Source organism: Maylandia zebra, linkage group LG6 (genome assembly GCF_041146795.1).
Source record: "Maylandia zebra isolate NMK-2024a linkage group LG6, Mzebra_GT3a, whole genome shotgun sequence".
NCBI lineage: Eukaryota > Metazoa > Chordata > Actinopteri > Cichliformes > Cichlidae > Maylandia > Maylandia zebra.
In genome coordinates, this window is record NC_135172.1 from 41,413,617 (window position 1) to 41,427,009 (window position 13,393).

Below are 13,393 nucleotides of genomic sequence, written 5' to 3' on the forward strand. Positions count from 1 at the left end.
TTTTATGTTGTTAAATTTGTTGAAATCTTTTGAGTATTTGTTTTTCAGGTGGAAATCTATGTCCTCTTTGTAAAACAGTTATTAATTGTGTCTAAAAATGGCATTTGTTCAGTATATTTACTTGTTTCTTATAAAATAATTAAAATGAAAACGGAAAAAAACCCTCTCAGTTCTAATAACATCTCCCGGAGCTGGTGGGCCATCCGTGGGTCTCGGGCCCGGGGACACGAGGCCTGTAGGGCCTCTCTCCCTCGGTCATCCACAGAAACTCAGTCAGAGCAGCGGAGGGCGGGGCGGGGCCGGGCGGGCCGAGCAGCCGCTGACTGACACAAATTAATCACAAGGTGGAAAATCAGAACAAGAAGTGCGGGGCTCGGCGTGTGCGGGACAAACACCGTGGACAAAGTGCGCGGGGCCTGCGGACTCTGAGTCTGGACACCCTCTTCGCCCCGTGAACGAGGCGACAAAATAAAGTCACGTGATCCAAAATGGGCAGTCCTCTGACGGTGCTGAAAAAAGCCATTTTCTGGCGCTGCTGCAAATTCTGTCCAAGTCCCAAATAACTGAGCCGCCCTGCGCCGCGAGGACGCGGACCCTCGGAGGAGAGACCAGGTAGGACCGCGCGTCGCGGATCGCTTTTGTTTATCGCGCTCATCGCGGCTCAGTTTGCGGAGGCGCAACGCGAGGCGCACGGTGTCACATTCGAGTCTCCCTTGTTCGCCTCCTGGTACAGCAGCCCTGTCAGTGGATTTAAGATGGCTGCTTTGTGTACCAGTGTGCTTTTCTGCGGCTCGGTGCCCCCCTCCGAGCCGCCGCTTTCGCCCGCGGTGCTGGGTTGAGGTGCGGGCTCGGACGGCGGAGCTCCGCGGGGAGGGGAAACGCTCTTTGTTGGGCTGGAGGAGATGAGCTGGTGCACGAGATGAGGCCACACAGGGGCGATCGAATAGCCCGCTGCCTGCCGTGTGCCCCTCACAGTCTGCGCTGAGCTGCTCGGCTCCTGCTCCCGGCTCGTCCCTGAACCCAGCACCGGGATTTGTGGGCTTTCGTCGGCTCCGTTTGTTGTGGTTTCGCGAGCCGCTGAAGCGGTGCAGACAATGTGTGAGGAGATCCGGGCACAATGTGGGGGATGACCTGCAGTCTCCAGCAGTAAGCGCTCATAAAAACCCCCTCACGTTCTCTGCTTCTTCTGCAGATCAGCCCAGATGGATAAAATGCAGCCTAACCGGATCAAAATCACAGATCTGAACCCACACCTCACATGCCCTCTGTGCGCCGGCTACCTGATTGATGCTACGACCATCGTAGAGTGCCTGCACTCCTGTAAGTTCCTCACATGAATGCACCACCTTACATGCATGCACACCGTTTCCATCAGACCTCTGCTCATGATGATGTTGAAGGGAGGTGAACAGGCATGATGTTGAGTCACACACTCCACCTCAATTAGGCCTGTAGGAGGTCCACTTCAGGGACCACACTTTCACAGCAGCACATGACTGCATCTTCTGGGTTGTGTTGAAACTGCTTGTGCTGGATGTTCATGTTAAACGTGGGCAAAGTTTCAACTGACGGTCAAGGAATCCCTGTGAGCCAAAACGCCAGGCTTCACACTGACAGACCTTTCTAATCTTGGATCTGTGTGATGTCACAGAGAGGGGATATCCCTAATATGGGTTTCAGGAACCCATCAGAGCTAATTTACGGAGAGCCATCAACTCCTTATTAATGCTGCTGTTCTGAAAATTGCTGCAGGTAGCCTCAATGAATAAGAGCAAATGGAGCTAAATGGCTAAAATAGGTTCTTACACCTGCTTCGAGAACACGGGTGGGAAGCCGGTTTCATTCAGAGAGCCGTACTTACTTAAATGATACAAAGGACTACGCAGAGCTGAAGCACTGTGTGCCACATTTGCTAAACTCCACCACTTTGGTAGACATAAGGATAAGAATGAGTCCCACAACTTTCTGACAGGTTGGTCGCTCTGTGACCGTCTCGAGTACCACGACATAAAAGAATCCACTGAAAAGCTGAATCAGTGTTTCCTTTTTATTTATATTCACCATCTGAGTAATAGACTAGGCCTGGTTTAGGTTTTCTTTCCGTATGTTTGAGGCCGGTTTGAGACAGAGGGCTGGCCTCCTCTGGGACTTATTTTGCTTTTGTAAAGCCATCATTTTCTTTGTTTTTGTAAACATGGTATCAGTTGTGTAAATGAATTTCAATGACTGCCCCTTTTCATTTAATTTTGCCTTTAAAAACACTCTCGTCATACTAGATATTCAGTCCAGGCTCATGTTCTCTGGATGCTGTTTGTTTATAAGCAATAATTAAATCAGACATTAAAAAAAGTAATTAAGAGGTTTCCGTGTGTGGATAAGAAGGAGCTGCTTGTGGTGGTTGATGGAGACGCTATCAGGAGGCTGCTGCTCGCTTCGTGCCTGAAATCAAAATGGCAGATGCCATAAAGCTGCTCATGGTGCTGTGATGTCACTAAAATTTACAGAAAGGTATTTTACTGCAATCAAAACCCATAAAAGAAACTCTTGATCATTGTCCTTATTTCTATTGTCACAGACACGAGAACCAGCGTTAAAACAAAAACCAAAGAAAAGCCGACTGCAAGCGCAAGCGCACGGTTCCCACCCACCTGTGCAAGAGTAGCCAATCAAAAGAAAGATGGCTGGAAGGCAAACCGGCTTGTTTCAGACAGAGGAAGAACTGAGGGGATGCATGAAGGCTCAGAATAGGTAGATAGGGATTATTATGAATTGTGGTTCATGCAAAGCTGCTGTAGTAGAGTCAAAGAGTTAAACTATGAAGCAGAAATGTCTCGTTTCATTGTATGGCATCAAAAGCAGTCAAGAACCTGTGTTGACTCCTTATCACTGAGTAAATGAATAAAGAGAACGCCATCGGCACCAGGGAAGCGTGTCCTGGTATAGAGCGTCAGCCTGTTGCTATGCAGAAAACAGCACAAGCATAAAAACAATAATCATCATAAATTATTGTTATTTATTTACCCAGTCCTTTAGTCTCATCAGGAAGTGTCCCAAATCCTGGAAGTGACCCAGGAATGTCAGCTTAGCAGCTTTAATAAGACCTCTCTTGAATTCTCCAGATAGTAAGGAAAGGTGCTTCAATGCGTCCTTTGTTACCTCCTTTAGCAGAGGACACACCGGACCATCCTTTATGAAAGGGGAGGTGTTCACAGTTCATAGATGAGGCACCATCCAACAAACAGTCGGCGTGACTGACAGGTGCTGCAGAGCATCTATAAGTTTATACGTTTGTTTCCCAGTTCCTGGCTTTATCAACTGGTGCTAATCTTGGTTGAGGTGTTGCCTCACATGAAGTACATGTCTTTATATGAGCTCTGTCAAACTAGTTTGGAAGTTTTTATTAAAGATGTCAAAGTGTGTTTAAGGTTCTGGATAATTAAGCTTGAATGCCTGTTGTCGTATCGCAGCCTTTCTAATTATCATGAAATCTTTTCTTTTTGTCTTTTGGCTCGCTGGAGGAAGTGATGGATGGAGTGATTTAGACAAAGATGAGGAAAAGAAAGATTACTCTGAAATATGTTTTATTTTATAGGTTTTATGTTCTGTTTTTTTATAATGAAGAGATATTTTTCACTGGTGGCTCTGCTTTAGATGACCTGCATGAGGCAGCGTGGTGAGAAAACAGGGGGTAGTGTGATGTGTGTTTTGTAGCAGCAGACATCCTCCATCAGGCTGGTTAGCAGTCCAGTGTGAGCGCAGATGGATTCTCTGAGCATCCAGCTTCTGTGCCTGAGTCCTTCGCACTTCTGCTTGACCTCGTCACACTGAGGTCACGGAAACAGAGGCTGGACTGCATCAACGCAGGGAATTTTCCTTTGTTAATGAATTTTAGGGCAAAGTCTGCAAACATTTAAGCATATTTTCAAAATCAGATGTCCTGTTGAACGTGCACATTACATTTTAAAGTAAATTGAATTCATATTATGCTTCCAGATGGCTGTCGAGTGGCGAGATCTTTTATTTACTTTATCGCGCACATACACCTGTGGAGATGTTGGGTTAATTTTGGGTGCTGTGGACACCAAACACACACAAACACACAGCTCTATGTAAGTGCTTTTTCACTCGAGCACTCACTGAATTTGGTTCAGGATCTTCCCAAAGGACACTTCTGTGTGCAGACTGAAGGAGTCGGGGATTGAACCACAGACCCATGGGGCCTGTTCAATCTCCTGAGCCTTAGCTGTTAAAGAGGCCTCTAATGACACAAAAAACCCTTTAAAATAGACAAACGCATAAAAGAAGCGACATTACTAAAACTGTATGCTTTGCACAGAGTCTTCATCCTGAGGGTAAAGGAGGAGAGTGTTCTGGTCTTTCTGCTGCTCGTCCTCTAACAGCTTGTTCTCTCTCCACATGTAGTTTGTAAAACATGCATCGTTGCCTTCCTCGAGACAAATAAGTTCTGTCCTCGATGTGACGTCCAGGTCCACAAGACGTGTCCACAGCTCAGCATCAGGTAATCCAGTCTGCTTCATGTCAGTTTTTTTTCCTAACCTCTCCAAATTCATGATGTTTCATATCTGACACGAATGTTTTTCTTTTCTGTTTTTCATTCCAGAGCAGACAAAACTCTGCAAGACATTGTTTATAAGCTCGTTCCGGGGTTATTCAAAGGTAATGACCACAGTTTTGGGAGGCAGCGAAGGCTTAGTCATATCTTTGTCATAGATTTCAGTTTCACGATGCGCGTGGCTTTCCCGCAGATGAGATGAAACGGAGGCGGGACTTCTACGCAGAGAATCGTGTGCTGGAACCGGGGGAAGTGGTGGAGACGTTCAACATAGCAGAGGATGAAATTATCAGTCTGTCCATACAGTTCTACGAGAGGAACAAGTGAGTCAGTCATTTCCTCCTTATTTTTATTTTACTCGAGAATAAGAGCGAGAACCGTTAATCTGTGGTCTGTCGCACTAAAAGCTACTGCTGAGAGAACAGCGAGTTCGCCTGCGTGTGTCCTCTGTTATATTTGCTCTTATTTAGCTATTTATGTGCATGTATAGATGGAGAAGATTTACTTCATCCTCAAATTTTGTCAATTATTTTTGTTACAGCAGCCAGAAGTGGAAAAACAACTTGGCTCAATAAAAACGTAGATTTAAAATAAAAAATCTATCTATAGATATCTAGATAGAGAGATAGATACAGATATATATCACTTATTAAATATTATAATTCATGTATAATGGGCAGCTTAGTAAGTAAAATCTTCCTTTAATGAGATAAATGAGAAAAGCCTGTGAGTGGTGCAGAGGGCGTCTCAGGTCATTTGTCATCTATGGGTATGCACAGACATTTGGATGAGCTCTGTTCAGCTGAATCCAAACAGTGTGCTGATTCAAACTGAAATCATTCACCAATGAAGGAGGAAAATTCCCCCAGCAGCTCATATGGACTCAGTCAGACAGCTGCGAGTTCAATATTCAGGCCACACAAGCAGCCAGACCAGACTTCCACCGCTCTTCCTTCACAAACTGGACATTCCCTCCACATTCCTGCTTACTGCTCAAATTAATATCGGTTTGCCCAGAAGTCCCAAAACCAGGTACGGTCAGATCAGTGCAGGCTCAGCTACGTTTCACTGCAACCGAGTGGTTCTTTTTGTCCAAACACCGCATGTTCTCCACGATGACAGCTGGATGAAATGGTTTATATTTCCTCATCTAAGATTTCCATTTAGCTTTAGCTCTGAAATCCTGTGCCCTGCTCTGCAGCTCCTCCAGGGTTGCAGGCCTCGCTCCCATCAGCGCAGTCAGCTGAAGACTCTCCATTGCTGAGAGCGTAAAAAGAAGGAAAACCACACGTAGGCATGCAGAACCTGATTTGACAAGACTTTTAAAACAACAAGTAGTCATTTCACCTCTACATAAAACACAATCTACCACAAAATATGACTTTATCTGTGAATAACGTTGTTAAAATCAGAAATAAAATGAGTTGAGTGAACAGCACAATGCAAACAGTTATGTAGAAGTCCATAAAATACTTTAAAATACTATAAATACTAATACAGTATTTATATGAATCCCACAGCTGTTAGTTAATATTAAAATAACAATATTATCAGAACAGTTTTTTTCTTCTCGCTTCAATGTGTTTGTAACTGGAAGCTTTTGATCATGAAGTGAACAGAAGCAGCTTCCAGCCGGGTCCCAGATTTGTCCAGGCACAATTTATCTGCAGCTCTACGTGGAGTTTTGTTTTTGTTCCACCAGCTGCAGTCTGATTCCTGCGAAAAACTCGTAAATATCATTAAAATGTAAAGAAATTTAATTATTGTTTAACTGCTTTTTAATTTCCCCCTGCAGAAATAATGAGAGGCAGCATTCAGAGATGGAAGGAGACAAGGTAAAGCAAAGATGTTTAAAAGCGGCAGCTGAAGTTAGCCGGTGTAATTATGGTTTTCTGGTCCTCATCCTGGATTAATGCATCCCTCTCTGCTCTTCTCTTTGTTCTCAGTCCAACGGTAAACGCTTCCTGCAGTGCCCGGCAGCCATGTCCGTCATGCACTTAGCGAAGTTCCTCCGCAGCAAGATGGATATACCCAACAACTATCGGGTAATTGGACACACCGCAGCCCCGCACAGTAACGTTTGCAGTATCGATTCTGCAGACAACTTCAAGGCTGAGGTGCAAAAATATAAACGCTTTGTTGTTCCACAGTAGCTGCTACAACGGCGAGGTCATATTGGGTTGCATTTGTGGGCTATAAAAGAGTTCTGGCAATCATCGCGCTGATATGTGAGCTTTCGGTGCAACGTGATAACGAGCAGACGCTTACCTGAAGTGACACTGCTCCGAAAACTGCAAAATTATTAATGCTGCTTTCATTTTTTTATGGAAGCAGTAGATCAAATGAAGTCAAAGGAAACCCACAAGCGAATTACAACCCAGCTTCACACGATTCACCTTTTTTTCGGGGTGGTCTACATGTATGTAGATCCCTTAGCTCAGATTAGCACAGTATATCTGGCTATTCAGAGCCCTGCTTTATAGGTGTGGAGGAGTTGTTCCTCACTCGTGTGGGTTTAGTATTCCAGGTATGTGCCACTTGATAATAAAGTCAGGCGGCTTGAAAGACATTTTTAAAAACACATTTTCTCCACAAAAAGCTGCTTTGATTTCTGCTTGAAGAGGAAGATGAGCCAGGCTGAAGGATTTCACACACAAGTCAAATATGTGCAACTTAATCCTATTTGTATGAAACGGTACGTGATTAAAACTGTAGAGCGACGTGGAAAAAACAAAGCTGCGCCTCAACCTCTTTGTTTTCAGAAACACGGGTGAAGTAAACCGTCAGGAGCATAAACTGGCCTAGACACAGATTCACGTAAAGCTTGGAGTCTGTTTAAATCCAGAATTATCTTATTTGTACGCAGGGAAACAAACCTTTCGCCGTGGTCGTTTATGTCGGTACAAACTTCAAACAGCTCGCCTGGCAGAGGACGTTTTCCCCCGCTAACGTGTTAAATGGGTTTCACGGTGTGTTACAGGTGGAGGTGCTGTATGGGGACGAACCCTTAAAGGACTACTACACACTAATGGATATCGCTTACTTCTACGAGTGGAGACGAGTGAGTGAAACCTTTCATGTCTTTGACTTTGAAACAAACATCAGCAGCTTGATTTGAAATGAGGAGAGTACAAAATGTATTTATTTTTTTTATTTTTTTAAGGGTCTGTTTGGATTCAATCAATATATATATATTTAAAAAAATGCATTTAGGCTTGTAGACATGGTCGAGACAGTCTGCTGAAATACAACTCGAGTATCAGGATTAGGGCTGCCACGATTAGTCGACTAGTAACGATTACGTCGACTATTAAAATCGTCGATGACTAATTTAATAGTCGACACGTCGTTTGAAGCTTTGTAAGATCCCAAAAGACGCAGGAATAAGTAGCAGGATTTAAGAGTGTAATAACGGACTGAAACAGAAGATGGCAGCACTGCATGTACAAGGATGCCAGCTGCCGTTAAACCCCGAAGAAGAAGAAGTAAGTAAGTAAAAGTAAAGTAAAACTTTATTTATATAGCACCTTTCAAGATAAAAATCACAAAGTGCTTCACAGAAGCTAAAACCTAAAAATAAAAATCAACTAAAAGCAAGTTTAAAAAGATGGGTTTTTAGCTGTTTTTTAAAAGCGACCACTGAGTCCACAGATCTCAGGCTCAAAGGGAGAGAGTTCCACAATCTGGGGGCCACAGTTCCAAAAGCTTTGTCGCCTTTTGTTTTCAGCCTCGTGTGCTGGACAGCAAGCAAGCCCTGGTCACATGACCTCAGGGACCTGCTGGGAATGTATGGATGCAAAAGTTCACTTATATACGTTGGTGCTTGTCCATGCAGGGCCCTGAAAGTCAAGGTCAAAACCTTAAACTGGATCCTGAATTTAACGGGGAGCCAGTGCAGCTGAATCAGCAGGGGTGTGACATGGGAAAACTTGGAGGACTTGGTCAGAAGCTTTGCAGCAGCATTCTGAACAACTTGCAGACGATCCAAAGAGGCTTTACATAAACAAGTAAACAAAGAATTACAGTAGTCCAGACGAGATGAAACAAATGCATGAATGACAATTTCTAATTCGGAGCGCGATACAATGGGACTCAGCTTAGCAATGTTTCTCAAATGATAAAAACAGGAGCGAACCAAAGAAGCTGTGTCCCAGAATTCATAGCGCGGCCCAGCTAAGTTGTCAACAATGGCGGCAGCTAGTTAGTTTTAATGTTACTCTTATTATCCTTTCTGGGTCACAGAAAGGATAATAAGAGACGTCTGTTACCCACCGCTAGCTCGATAGCTAGCCGGGGGCAAGGCTCACTAGAGCCGTGAGAACACCGGACTCCCGGCAAACAGTTTTCAAACCCACCGCCGTCTTTCGCTACTCAGGTTAAACATGATATATAAGTCACTTAGATAACTTAAAAGTGTTGTTGTTTGCCTTTTTTTTAAGTATTTTATTGGTTCCTGATTAAATCGGTTTGGCTGAGATTAAAGTTATAGTTTTTACACAGCTGAATAAACGTCAAGCAGATTAAACTCCATCGAAACAATCTGAAAATGTCATTAAAATTTAATAAACTCTCATCTTGTCTTTATTTTTAGTTAGCACATACCTTAAAAACTTAAAGCTGTAAGCTAATGATAGTTATATAAGAGCAGATGCTGCTGGTGCAATAAGCTGTATGTTTTACATCCAATGGATGATGATCTGATTAGTCGACTAATCGCAAAAATAATCGGTGACTAGTCGACTATCAAAATAATCGTTTGTGGCAGCCCTAATCAGGATAAGGAGGAAAGGTGATTTAAGTGACTTTGGATGTGTTGTGGTTGTTGGTGCCGGGCGGGTTGGTCTGAGTAGAAACGGCTGATCTTCTAGAATTTCCCCTCCCAGCAATCTCCAGGGTTTACAAAGAATGGTCTGAAAAACAGAAACTGCCAGCAGTCGTCTGACCTGTGGCTTTAACAGGGTGTTTTTGCCCAGAGGAGAATAAGCAGAATTGGGGGAAAAAAAGATTTCTCAGAGGTAACCGAAGCCGCTGTATCCGCTGTCCTCACTTCAAAGTCACCAGACTTGTTTTGTTAATCTGGGACTTTTTGATTTGAACAAATCCTCACTCACTACTTTCGCTAACTACTTTTACTCCCCTGTCCCGTAAGTTAAAGTTCTTGAATCCAAAGGTGTCTGGTGATTTGAGGAGAGGACTATACCAGCTTCATTTCCCCGACTGTAAGGGAAAAATTGTAGAAATGTTTTAAATGTAGTTTAAATTGTATGCATTAATCTTACAATTTAAACAAGTCTGCATCTCCCAACAAAGGGCTGTGCCGACGGCCGTCTGCTGTCTGTAATAACCGACTCTACCAAAGAGTACCTCGCATAATCCCATTTAAAAAAAAAATCCAAGTAAATCCTTTGAGAAATTAAAAAAACAAGGCAGACTAAAGTCTGATGTGATGGATTACTGTCCTGAATAAACTTCAAGTCCTTACAGGCTGAACTGGTATAAACTGTAAAGCAAAACCAGGAACTGCTGGGAAGGAAACAGACGCTCCTAAAAGAACAAGCTAAAACAGGATGACTGTGTGGCCACGATGACTGTGCTTCATCAGGCCGACGTTGTTAAAACGGCTTGGGTCGAGTGGTTTGGAGAGAAAGTTAGAGAGGCAAGGCTGAGGTGGTTTGGACACGTCCAGAGGAGGGCTGGACAAAGGATGCTGAAGATGGAGCTTCCTTGAGCAGGGAAAGAGTAAGAGCACAAAGATTCATGGATGGAGGGCATGCAGAGGGGAGGCCCGGGATCAGGTGAGATGGAGGGAGATGATCTGCTGTAGTGACGCCCGAGGCAAAGCTTTTCCCAGCGACAGCAACAGTTTACTACTTTAATCAGATGCAGTGAAATCTGACTGAGCTGTTTTCAAACACATATCGCAGCCCTCCACGCTTCAAGCGACTGTGTCAGACTCGCTCACATCAAATGCTTAAGCCACCAGTTTCCCAGGTGGGGTCACAAAGCGAGCAGACACCCTCACCCCCTCGTTCCCAGTAGAGGGGAAGATCTGATGTCCAAATCTCTCTTTCAGGGTTTATTTTCCCGCACATTAAACGTTTTGGTCTTCTACCAAAGAAATGATCACTTGATGACCTCATCGAGCACAGCAACGGCATCCAGATTAAAAATTGCAACATCGCAAAAGAGGGACTTCAATTAGAGATTTGTTCTATTATGTCTTTACTAACTGTGAAACCTGCATCTCAGTTAGCATGGTTTATCCTGCTTTTCACTGCAACTAGGACCATCGTTTACAAAGTGAACTTTATGATGATTTTTAAGACAGTAAAGTCTTCAGCAAAGTGTTTCCAGAGGGAGCAAACATCTTTTTGCAACTACAGATATCACCCCCTGCTGGTCGTTAGAAAGAATGACAATCTGAGGCGTTTTTAGATATTGACGTCACTTTCTTTGAATCCAGAAGCTGTGTACATCTTTTATATACAGTCTGTAATTGTAGGCTGGAATATACAACAGTCATTTATCTGTGTTGACTGTCTTTGTGAGCAGCTGGGTGAAGCATTGCTTTGAATTTATCTTTGAAATGATCAGATCAGTCAGCCCTCTGCTGATGGAGGTAGTAAAAGATGCACTTGTTTTTTTGGGTTAGTATTTTGAGGATTTCAGCTTTTATTTCAGCTGCTGCGTCATTGATCCTGTCCTAAACAAAAGTGGTGCCCAGATTAGCAGAGTAGCTGTTGGGTTCCTAGCTATCAGAGGACAAATACCCTTTTGTTGGTTTAGTGTTTATTGTACGTGTGGGACTAGTTTAAAAATGGACTCTGTGTTTTTAAGGGATTTCTTAAGGTCCTGTACACTCCTGTAAACACATTTTCGCTCTGTCTCTCTGCGTCCGTGCAGACTGGACCCATCCCTCTGCAGTATCTGGTCAAACCCACCCGGAAACGCCGGAGGCCGTCCCAGTCTGCTGCTCAGGGCCACTCCGACGGCGTCAACACCAGCCCAACGTCGGAGAGCGACTCTCAGAGCGACAAAGTCCACAGTCCCGCTGCCGCTCAGCCGGCCCGAGCCTCCTCTCAATCCAGCCCGGCGTCCCACAACCTCTCTCCCGCCATCCAAAGCTCCAACGGTACCACTGTGACCAACAACGCTCAGCGACACGCCCTCTCCTCCAAACAGGCCGCTCGGAAGGTGACTGTCAACGGCACGAGCTCCGGGGCCAGCAAAGAGGAGGCGAGGGGGGGCGACAAAAGCGGCCTGCCTCCCACGACCTAACGCGCGCGCACACGGCGGCGAGGAGGACACTGTTTGAATTGCTTCCTTGTTTCTTTGTGCAGAGCAAAGACAGCTCGGGCCTTCGTCCTTCTGGAAATGCGGGAGGCAGATTTGTGTTATCTTCCAGCAGGACAGACTGAAACGTGCAGCCAAATAGACACTTGTATGTATGTGCGTGTGCGTGCGTGTTTATGTGTGTTAGACTAGAACAGTGCACACATACAAACTGTACAGTATGTATCAAATGTGAGCATGTGTGCGTACATATGTATAAACTTATCTTTTATACAAGATATTGTAATCGTTTTGTATTGTACACGCAGTGGGTCTGTTTCATTTCCATAAGCATCGATTTGGCCTCCGTGAAACTTGAGACAAAATGCTGAAAGGCATTGCAGTGCGGCTCACTGCTGAAGCTGGATGTAAAGACGAGGAAGAGAAACTCTTGCTTTAAACAGTCAGACGTGTCAATAACTGCTGTATAAGTGTCCAGTATAAGCAACAGCTCATCAGGTAACACATGCTCATTAAATTGTTGATGCACTTTGTTACGGTCACTTCACACAAACCGACAAGTATTTTCCCGACAGGAGAAGCATTAATATTTACAGAAGCACTACCAAGCTGTTTGTCAGCGTTCTTTCCTTCATGGCAGTCGAAGAACTCAAAAGGGATTTTTGAATATTTGGCCATGTATGTTGTAGTTCCATGCATTCCAAGCATTCCTTTGATTTTTTTTTTTTTCTTCTTCTTTCCGTTCAACAATGATGCTTTGTTTTTGTTTTTTTCCAATTACAAAAAAGCAGCCATATGTGCATGTTTTAGGTCAATAAAATGTTTACTTACTAGGTTTTTCTGACCCGAGTGTCCTGTTTATGCTCCAAACAAATGTTTGCTTGACATCCATCCCGCCGACTCGTTCTCATCGTCCTCCTGAGAAGAATCAGACCGCCTTCCTTCATTTTAACGTGGTGTGAATTAAATGTTTGGCACAGCTGCATTATAAACAACTACAGCTGTATTTTATAATCTGAGATGTAACAGTGCTCATTAATTTTTTTTTTTTTTTTTTCAAAATATTTAGGGCGACTTCTAATTAAATTCACAACATGGTGCAAAGTGGCAGGACAGTTTTTTGTTTGTTTTGTTTGCTGTATTTAATCATTGCTTTGAATGCAGGTCCTTTCTGTGTCTGAGTGGGTACTCTGGCTTCCTCCCACAGTCCAGAGACGAGCAGTTCGTGGGGTTAGGCCAGGGGTGGGCAACTCCAGGCCTCGAGGGCCGGTGTTCCTGCAGGTTTTAGATGTGTCCTTGAACCAACACAGCTGATTTAAATGGCTAAGTTACCTCCTCAACATGTCCTGAAGTTCTCCAGAGGCCTGGTAATGAACTAATCATGTGATTCAGATGTGTTGACCCAAGGTGAGATCTAAAACCTGCAGGACACCGGCCCTCGAGGCCTGGAATTGCCCACCCCTGGGTTAGGCTCACTGGTGATTATAAATTGCCCGCAGGTGTGAATGTGAGTGTGATGTCTCGTTG

At 44.2% G+C, this 13,393-nt stretch overlaps 1 protein-coding gene across 1 annotated transcript; it reads left to right on the plus strand.

The window, feature by feature from the left end:
* Positions 1-344: 344 nt before the first annotated feature.
* On the plus strand, positions 345-12,974 carry LOC101486725 (polycomb complex protein BMI-1). Its single transcript, XM_004538734.5, has 9 exons — positions 345-612; positions 1,193-1,320; positions 4,423-4,519; positions 4,622-4,677; positions 4,767-4,896; positions 6,369-6,408; positions 6,520-6,618; positions 7,554-7,634; positions 11,477-12,974. Exons 2-9 carry the CDS (start codon positions 1,203-1,205, stop codon positions 11,849-11,851), a joined length of 996 nt encoding a protein of 331 aa, XP_004538791.3. The 5' UTR covers positions 345-612; positions 1,193-1,202; the 3' UTR covers positions 11,852-12,974.
* Positions 12,975-13,393: the final 419 nt, after the last annotated feature.

Bases quoted from the DNA above. Each gene is read 5' to 3' on its own strand.
- LOC101486725 (XM_004538734.5), top strand. From the start codon at position 1,203: ATGGATAAAATGCAGCCTAACCGGATCAAAATCACAGATCTGAACCCA. The intron at 4,520-4,621 runs GTAATCCAGTCT...TTTTCATTCCAG, and splicing joins TGTCCACAGCTCAGCATCAG to AGCAGACAAAACTCTGCAAG. The intron at 7,635-11,476 runs GTGAGTGAAACC...GCGTCCGTGCAG, and splicing joins ACTTCTACGAGTGGAGACGA to ACTGGACCCATCCCTCTGCA.